The 9,782-nt window shown below is 46.1% G+C and overlaps 1 protein-coding gene across 1 annotated transcript; it reads right to left on the reverse strand.

The window, feature by feature from the left end:
- Positions 1-5,420: 5,420 nt before the first annotated feature.
- Positions 5,421-9,021, reverse strand: LOC140398614 (SKI/DACH domain-containing protein 1-like). Its single transcript, XM_072487459.1, has one exon. The coding sequence runs from the start codon at positions 8,765-8,767 to the stop codon at positions 6,521-6,523; it is 2,247 nt and encodes a 748-aa protein (XP_072343560.1). The 5' UTR covers positions 8,768-9,021; the 3' UTR covers positions 5,421-6,520.
- Between the last annotated feature and the right edge of the window lie 761 nt (positions 9,022-9,782).

A 9,782-nucleotide genomic window follows, 5' to 3' on the forward strand; every position in this document is an offset into this window, starting at 1 on the left:
GATAGATAGCTTTAGGGAAGGAATTCTGCTGGAATTCTGCCGTCTTTACCTGGTCTGGCCTTCATGTAACTCCACATCCACAGCAACACGACTCTTAATTCAAAAGGACAGTTAGGGATGAGAATATATACTTGCCCAGCCTATACTAGTCCACGTCCCATGAACGAATAAAAAATATATTGTTGGATAGATAGATAGATCTATAAGCAGGCGGACATATTCTGACTCAGTTAAAATTAGGCCAGGTAGAATACAGAGATATGGGGAAGTATAACAACAAGAAAAATGAGGAAAGAAATGCAAAGAAACATACTGAGATAAATATATAGGGAGCCATATTTATAGAGAGATAGATAGTCTTCCATTGAAATAGATGAATATAGAAATCGATAGATGTGTCTAGCTCAATTTTTCTATTATCAAATCATATTAAGTCCTGAATTTGTTACCTGGAACAATCATTTGTGATTTGTGACTGACAAGTAGGAATTAAACTGTCGCCATGTGGATGAAGCTGGCCATGTTTTGGCATAGCATTCCTCAGGCTTGAACCGACAGTGACTTCAAACATCGGTTAATTTTCTTTTAAAATCAGAGTCAGCCTTCAGACCCCAGTCTAACTAATACTGCCTGCCACAGCCGACACATGCCTTGGGGAGAGGGGGTGAGGGAGACAGATAACATGGGGCCCGAACTAAAAAGTGGCGGTTTCAGTTGCTTTTAACTGTGCTTTTTTAAGGAAAAACAATCCTTGCTAACAGAACAAGCTGGAACAGAGCGCTGAGGCTTAAGGGACCTTTTACTGAAACTTCGACACCAGTAGTAGAAATTCCACCCGCTCGCCTATTTAAAGCTGAAAATAATCCTCAATGTGCTTTGTTTCAGAGTCCGAAAGTTGGCCTTTAACGATTATGCAGAAGGAGAGCTTTCTATAATCACTTCGATGGCGCCTCGTTTCACAGACAGGGTGTGTTTTGATGTATATGAACCCATGCTCCGTCTCAGCAACAATTGATAACACTTGAATCCCGGCAAATACAAAAGTTAATTGGTCAATGGGATTTATGGTGGACTTGCCACATTGGGGAATCCGTATACTTTTATCAACTGTACCTGTGTCAACGGCCCTTTTGGTAGGCAGCTTCTACCGTCTGAATAATACAACATCCTTTTTAAAAGCACGGAATGAGGGAGTTGTATTTTCTACTGAAGGGGGCAAAGTCCAATAAACTGGAAGACCCGAGTTCTGATTTGTTTTAAGGCAGGGGAGAAACTGTCGGCTTCTGCACAATATCACATCCTGAAACGTGAGCCCAGTGAATTCTCCTTCCGTGATATAACGCGATTAACAAAAGATGGTCAATATCACGATTTCTAATGTCCACATATATCATGGAGAGATGCTTGCCAAAATGACCTGGTCTGAAAAGTACTTTGTGCTGTAACGTCGTTGGCAAATTGTTTTGAATTCTATATAAACTCACATATATCTCTGCGTGTGTGTATTGTACACGGGGCTGGGATTTCTTCCACTTTAGCGAGATTCACGCTGGCTCTGTTCGCACCGTGCTCCCTATAGTGTATTTTATAAATCTCTCCAATCCAGCTTTGAGATATTGAACAACACTCCAAAGTGCGGGGATGGGATGCTTTCACATCTCACAGATAAGCCACACATTCTAACACACAAGAAAGAGACGGCATCCACATTTATCTTTGTCACCGGGATGGATACCCCCAAGGGAAACTGTCGAGCAAACTTGCCATTTTTTGTTTCAATGCGTGAGATTACCCTCCGCTCTGAATCAAGAATGGTCTTATTCTTAGCTATCGTCTATGGCGTTGGGAGGTGTTTAATCTTATTGTTATCAATTGCATTCATAATTGACCCCATGTAATATAGAAAGGTGGGATATAAGCGCCATAACAAGAAGCAGGACACCAGGGCAAAAATAAAATCTGACTGGTTTCAATTAGATTGTTTGAACATTCTTATTACTAAGGCTCGCTAGAATTGTCCGGCATCTGCCGCGTCAACATTTGTGTCTATATGGCTCATTAGGAAGCTGTCTACCATTACAATGTGGCCTACTGTGACTGCTGGAGCTGGGAAGAAATAGCAGTTAAGGTGATCAAATAAATACAACATCTAATTCCCTACATTTGTAGTGACTATATTTCAAAGGTCCTCCAATGCCTGTAAAAGTGCTTTGGGAGGTCACGAATGGCGCCACATAAATGCAAATCTTTCTTTCAAAATAAAATCGTAACATCCAACGCATATCCCGTCCTACAAACTGTTCCTTGCCAGCTATCCCACCTTCCCTCCCACCACAGTGAAAATAAACCTCACTCCACTCTTTCACATTCTGACTCATTCTTTCTCGAGGCCTTGAGCTGGTTTCCTCCATCTTCGCTTCGTCTTGCCTGCTTTCTGCAGTTCGCAGGCATTTTAAAACCCAGGTTCCCCTGAGTTCCTCGTCTCCTTTTCTCTTCGCAACATTGGCGGTTTGAAAGCCTTGACCCGATCTTGTAATAAAAACAAGTCAATATCTTACTTAAGCTACAGACCCGCTAGGCCCCAACTAACGGAGGCGGCTGCAAGCAAGCCCGAGAAAGGCATTTGAAATCACGAGCCGTTTGTGTCTGAAGTTTAACAAAAACACTATCTCCGGTGGATATTGAGACAATCTTGAAATTATTCAAGTGCTGTGCGCTCCATATTTCTTCAAATCACAGAAAAAACGCCCATTTCAATTCTTAAGAATAAATCGGGAGACTCAGCAAGGATTCATCGTGGAATCTTTGAGACATTAAGCCCAAATGTTACCATGTAAACTGCTTACATGATATAGGAAGTGAGCAGCTAAACACTGATCTGGTCGGAGAAACCGATTGGCGTTACCAGACCCGAGTGTGGATGTTATTACTGAACAAGGCCTGTGTGTAAACCCAGAGTCCTCTGTAATAACCTGACAATAGAATAGTTGCCCCTTTAAGAACGGATTGCAGGGATTAATCAGCATCCTCTTGCACATTTAGAATAGTCCAACTGAGATTGCTTATCAAACCTTTCCCAAGACCAATTCGGACAGAAGGGTGCACAGAATAAATATGTCAAAGGGGGAGGGGGGGGGGGGGGCTAAAGGTAGAGGAAGATATGATGTTGGCCGATTGCAGACAGCGATATGACAGAATTGTGTTGGGACATTAGAGGCCTCTGGGATATGTCAGAAGTAACCCAGCATACGGAGGGCGTTTTCGGATAACATTATTTCTATCTATCTATCTATCCATCTATCTATCTATCTATCTATTTGTCGACTAGCTACATTTTCTATCTATCTATCTACCTGCCTACCTATCTATCCGTCTATCTAATTGTCGACTAGCTACATTTTCTATCTATCTCTCTGTCTATCTATTTGTCGACTAGCTACATTTTTTATCTACCTACCTACCTATCTATCTGTCCATCTATCCGTCTATCTATCTATTTGTCGACTAGCTACATTATCTATCTATCAACCTACCTACCTAACTACCTACCTATCTGTCTATCTATCCGTCTATCTATCTATTTGTCGACTAGCTACATTATCTATCTATGAACCTACCTACCTAACTACCTACCTATCTATCTGTCTATCTATCTATCCGTCTATCTGTCTATTTGTCGACTAGCTACATTTTCTGTCTATCTATCTACCTATCTGTCTGTCTATCTATTTGTTGACTAGCTACATTTTCTATCTATCTATCTATCAATCTATCTATTTGTCGACTAGCTACATTATCTATCTACTTATCTATCTATCTATCTACCTACCTATCTATCTATTTATCTATATATCTATCTATCTATATACCTATCAGAGCAACGGCTGAATTCTTGATGATTTTTAAAAACAGTGTCTTCATGCTTTGTGACCAATTGGAGCCTCATTGCACGTTGTATTTTCTGCTCCCAATTCCAGGGCTAGGATCTTTCCGTGTGTTCCGGATACCATCGGGATAGTACCTTAAATTGTTGTGTGCAAATATAATTAAAATCAAAAATGGCCTGGAATATCAGGCTTATCGCGCGCTGTGTACGAGAGGCCAGGGCTACACTTTGAAGGATCACTGCCAATTTCGCTGCTTACTTTTTAATAGCGGATGGTCCAACTCTTTCTAGTCTTTTGGTTGTAGGACTGAGAAACTGCTGGGGAAACATCGCCTTCCTTACCCCGACTGTATAGGAAGAAACTGCTCCATGCAATTACACGTGTTTTCTTCTTCCCAGCTAGAATTATCCTGGTAGAAAACGACTGAATCTTCCCTAAAGGAGTGTTGATTAGAATCAGTTCCTTGGTGGGCAGCTGGCTGTGCTGTGGTTTTGGAACCTGTGTCGGTCTCTTCCATTTCCTATTACAACTTCCCCTAAAACTCATTTTACCCTCACCCTTTTTCTTTTGATTTTGGACAACGTGCAGCGACGTGTCCGAGTGGATTTCTTATTTCGTGCTGGGCTGGGGGTGGGGTGAGTTTTAAACGCAGGGGATCACGATGTACATTATGCATGTGAGATTGGTGCGTTTTCCAATAGCTCCTTTCCTTTTTAATCTTAAGCCGGTTTCAATGGATCCTGCCGGAACACTGCCGGCGCTGCTTTAGCAAAAACACCCACCCCCCTCCATAGGCCAGCGAGGACACGAACTCTCTCTCTCTCTCTCTGGCTAGCTTTAGTCCCTGGGCAGGCCTTTTTTTTAAACTCGTCCAAATCGGACCAATCTATTATACATCTTCCCTGACACTAAAAGAAATCGTACAGAGCATTTAAACCTTTTTGTTCAAAGCCCGCGTGGCGCTTGTGACATGCAAGGACAAGCCTAGGCTGGAGCTGTTATCTCTCAACCCCTCTACTCTGGACCCCTGTCCGTGTAAATAAACGACCACCATCTTGGCAGAAATGGAATTGTCTTTCTCTCGCGTGGGGGTGGGGGAGAGCAAAACAGATTAAACATTTTAGTGGTGAAGTTTAGACCCCCCCCCCCCTCCCTCCCCTCCCTCTTTCACATCTGCTTGTGTTAAATGTGTTTCCTATTGAGTCAATTCAACACCGGCGCTTGAGCGGATCCACCATAATCGTCAACCGAAACAACAGTATAAATAATCCTTTTGAAAGTGCAACAGCATCGCCACGTTTTCCCGCTGACTTTGTCGGAGAAAATAACCACAACTTGAGCCCTTAGCACAGAGCAGGCAGCAAACAAGATCGTCCCCGTGTAGTAGCCCCCCCACCCCACCTCCTCACCGGCTGCAGACTGTCAGGCACAACAAAGAAAAGGGCAGAAAGAAACTTGCGTGCCAAACTTTTTTCTTTGCTGCTCTTGAAAGAAACCTCTATCAAATACTAAATAAATAAAATTTGCCACAACTGAGGAATAAATTTTAATTTTAGAAAAGGAGTTACAGTCGCATTTCAACTGGAGAATCAAAGTCTTTTTTTTCGGGTGAAAGGAACTATTCAGTGGAACGTTACGTGAGGTTTGGTCAGTAATGCATGCCTTGGTGCATTAACCTCTCTTCCTCCAGAGTTCAACTGATTTGCATCTAAAGGGAAGGTTCCTCTTGCAAATTATACATCCGATTATTAAACAGGAGGCAGAAGCGACACACAGCGCCGAGGACAATTACTCATTGGCCCAAATACAGAGTCAAGTAAAGATCCCCCTCCCCCCCCACACCCCCTCCCCACCGAACCCAACACCTCGCTTCTCCCCTCCATCTCTTCACTGAGAGTCCAGTTCAAATGTGTTGTCAATTAAATCTGACAATAGTTTAGCAATGCGGCTGAACTTGAGCAGAAATAAAACCTTCAAACGGACCAACTGCAGGTCGATTAATTTTTTGAGAATTAATTAGAAGAGATGGCAGTTGTTTTTCCTTCCCCTGTCATTCCTGACCACTTTTAATTAAAGCTTCTTTGAACACGGTGAAGGAGCTGAGGTGAGTAAAATATTGCTGCGGTGGACCATCGGATTAAAAAAAAAATCCGGGATTCTAGACAAAAGAGAGGGAAAAAAAACAATAATCTCATTCATCCTTTCCCGACATCACATTACATTATGAGGGTCTATTTGGAATTCGCTTTATCCTTCTAATATATTTGAAAATGCGCTCGATTGTTCTGCTGGTCCTTCACTGGGTAACATACCCATGTTTAGAGGAAAATAAATAGTGCAAACAACATATAGGTTTGTACAGCTCTGGGACTAAACTCAATCCCCCCCATTTCCCATCTCTGGTAAACACACCAAAGGAACATATATATTCTGAAATGTTTTGCAGCTGGTTAATGGTGCCCATTTTTGGTAAAATTGCGGCCCTGATTTGTACCGAGGTTCATTTGGGATTCAATGATGAAGATATACTTTTAATCATCCTTATAAACTGCATTTTCTCCTCTGGGTGATTTCAGTCTGGAGGCGCTTTCAGAGAGCAGAGATAATCCAGGTCCAAACCCACCTGGAGCTGGTTAAAGGTTAAAGCCCCTGAATTTGTGGCTTGGGGGCAGAGGGACTGCTGTGCCCCCGATTTGCCAGCCCCACACCGGGTGGCACTTGTGTGCTGAGAGAGACTGCCGGCAGCAAACTGAATAGGCAGGACACAGGTCCCCGTCCTTCCCCACGACCAGCGAAGGTGGCGAAGGGAAATTGCGCATGAGGCTGAACGCCTTCTTTACCGGCGTTACTAATGCGCAGCTGACACGTTTGCACTTGGCAGAGTTTTTCAGCAAATTCGCCCTTTTGCCTGTCGCCGTTAACCAGGGCTGGCTCCGGGCAGGGGCCTTCCCTGGGCATCTCTTCGAGATCCGCTCTTTAATCTGTTGAGCGCGTCTGGGGGAAGGAAGCGGTTTCTTTTTTGCATCGTTAGCCCACCTCAGGATGGTAGAAGCGCCGCTCTGTAAAGTGCTGTGGTTTTGTATTCCTTTGGAGGTAGAATGTTTGAGCCGGTGGAGGAGGTCAGGAAGCTCTCTCACTGGGTGCACCCCTCCTCTGCCCTCCTGGAAATAACTCCCCGAGCCCAGTCTGCCTTTCCCCCCATTGGGCCAGGAATCCTCTTTGCCCGGTCCAGCGGCAGCTTCCAGGCTCCGGAAGGCGGGTGTGTAGCCGGGGTTGAAGATACTTTGGACAGTCTGCTGTGATCTCACATGTTGCCGAGTGCGGCTGGTAAGTAGGGAGCTTTGGCAGAAAGCAGAGCCTCTGAGCGGCTGGCAAATCTCTGCCTGCAGAGGCACATTGGGATGTACTGAAGGTGCTTTGTCCGTCCCGGCCAATTTCAAACAGTTGTTGCCCAGGCAAAGGGCGCTCGATGCGTTTGAAGGTGATGACTCCCTTTGTTGTGAGGGTGGCGGGTTGAGAGGAGCTCCAGAGGCGGCCTGCTTTGCAGAGTTGTAGGGGGCCAGGCCAGGTCCCCCCGCTGTCTCCGGCTGGCTTGCCCAGGCTGCAGAGCCCACACTGGCCTGGCAGTGGGCTGCCCCGCCGCAATGGGCGCAATCCGGAGCTGGCGAGTCTCCCGGTTCCGGGCGCAATTGGGGCTTCCCTGCGGCGCAAGGTGGCTGGCGGTCGGCGGCGGGGGGCTGGGGCCTGTCCTGCGGCCCCCCGGGGATGGTCGGGCTCTTACAGCACAGGCTGGGCAGGGTGGCTCGCCTGAAGCGGGTACTGTGCAGGGACACCCCGCTGAATGTCGAGCTGGAGTCCGAGGCCGACGAACTGCCATCGTCGCTGCTGCAGCAGGAAAGTGCCGACTCTCCCTCCTCCTCCTCGTCCGTGGAACCCAAATCGGAGAGATTCCCGGGAGCCAGGCTGCAATCCGAGTCACTGGAATATCCCAGAGAGGACTGGGCAAAGCCACTTTCACTCAAAGTCTTTATATCTCCGGATAGCACCATCCTTTTAACTGATTTGAACGCCGGGGGTGTTACTGATGAATTATAGTTATTGATAAATCCACTCCCCACATTTTTATTGTGGTTACAACAGGAATATTCCGTCCTGAATTCATCAGCTGCATTAAATCTCACAGCAATGGCGGGTTGCTCAGCTCTGGGGAAGCAGCACACCACATCCTGGTAAAACACTTCTTGCTGCCGGTAGACGGGGCACAAAGTGGATTTTCCCACATTTCCATAGTCTGGGAAGCCTTTCCCGGCCGGATCCGGGGCCAGGCGGTGGCCGGGCCGCTCGGGGGCTCCAGGGTTTTCAGTTGATTGGCTCGGAGTTTGGGATCTGGCCTCAGAGCGCACGGCAGGATCCCGTGTCCGCAGCAATACCGTCCTCTCGGTGCAGAAGGCGGAATAGTAACCGTGCGCGGCCGGGCCAGAGAGCTGCCCTCCCTCCCTCACCTTCACCTTCCTCCTGGCCGCCTCCGGGGTCTTGTAGAGCGTGTACAAAGCCTCCAGGTCCTCTTTGGAAATGAGGGAGCATTTGACTGCCCGGGTGGGCACCGAGTTCATGGCTTTGAGCGTCCGCAGCTCCCGCAGGTCACAGCGGCGCCTTTTAATTTGCAGGTGCTCCATCCTCTTGCGAATCGTGGTCCTGGGGACGTCCTTGAACAGGTCGGCCAGCACCTGAGACAAGGCGAACATCAGCTTGCCATTGATCCGCAGGTAACCCAGCCTCACCCCGTGCATTTCCAGGTGGCCAAACTGAAACCCTTCCAGTGCAACATTTGAGATGTAATCCACGCGTCTTGGAATAATCCCAACCATTGTGTTCGTCATCCAAAAGAGAAAAGGGCTTGTCCCGCCATGAATTACTTCTTGTAAAAATCAGAGGGCACAATGAGAGATGCGGAGATGGATATGTTTGGTTCTATTCTGCATTTCATTGCGGTATTTTGCTGAACGTTTATCTGTGGGGGCTGGGGGGCTGGGAGGGTGGTGTACGCCGGTTAAAGGAGCTATTTCAGATGGTCTTGCCGACTCCAATCCTGCTCCCTTCCTTCCCAGAGAAAAGTTCACAGTACAGCACACTTGTCCCCTGACACTCCACCAAATAATTTTCCTCAACTCAAAGCTGATTGGATACTTTCTCCATGTGATGCAATAAAAGCTGATATTCTCTCCCCCCCCCTCCCCCTCACTCCAACCCCACCCCCGAAACATTCATAACCGCCCGTGCAGCGAATTCACATCACATTAAATATAGCCACATGCACTTCCGCTGCCTAACAGGAATTTCTTTATCATTAAAAGGTGCAAGGAATCTTTAAATGACCAGTTCCGCGGTGCAAAATATATGTTCCCTGACTTTTTAATCTGAAAACCGCACGCTTCATATTCTCCTAGAATCGTACATCCAACAAAGCGCGATTGGGAATTCGAATAGCCCTTGATACATTAATTACACAATGTAAAGGTTTATTAAGGTGGTTAGGTTTTCTTGTGACTGCCTGACGATTTGTGAATTCTTATGGACCTCGTTTGGAGATCCCAAACTTAAATTTGAAAAAGCAATTTCGGGAATAGGTAATTTGGCATTTCAATGGGGGAATTTGCTGAAAAATCCATTTATCCAGAGGGTTCTGAGAGAGTTTGACTAATCCAGTGGTTGGGGGAGTAACTCTCCCCTTCGCGTCCCCAATCTCAGAAATGTTGCAACTTAATGCTCAGATAAAAGGCTGGAGGACATTTTCTTTTCTGCTGTAACCGATTGTTTGGCGTTGCTCTTTTTTTTGAATCAAACTTCCTTCCATTGGCCTATTGTGCATTTGGCGAAAATATATATATTTTTTAA

This window comes from Scyliorhinus torazame, chromosome 21, assembly GCF_047496885.1.
Source record: "Scyliorhinus torazame isolate Kashiwa2021f chromosome 21, sScyTor2.1, whole genome shotgun sequence".
Taxonomy (NCBI): Eukaryota; Metazoa; Chordata; class Chondrichthyes; order Carcharhiniformes; family Scyliorhinidae; genus Scyliorhinus; species Scyliorhinus torazame.

What these genes read in the sequence shown, in the direction of transcription:
- LOC140398614 (XM_072487459.1), bottom strand. Translation starts at nt 8,767, where the DNA reads ATGACGAACACAATGGTTGGGATTATTCCAAGACGCGTGGATTACATC.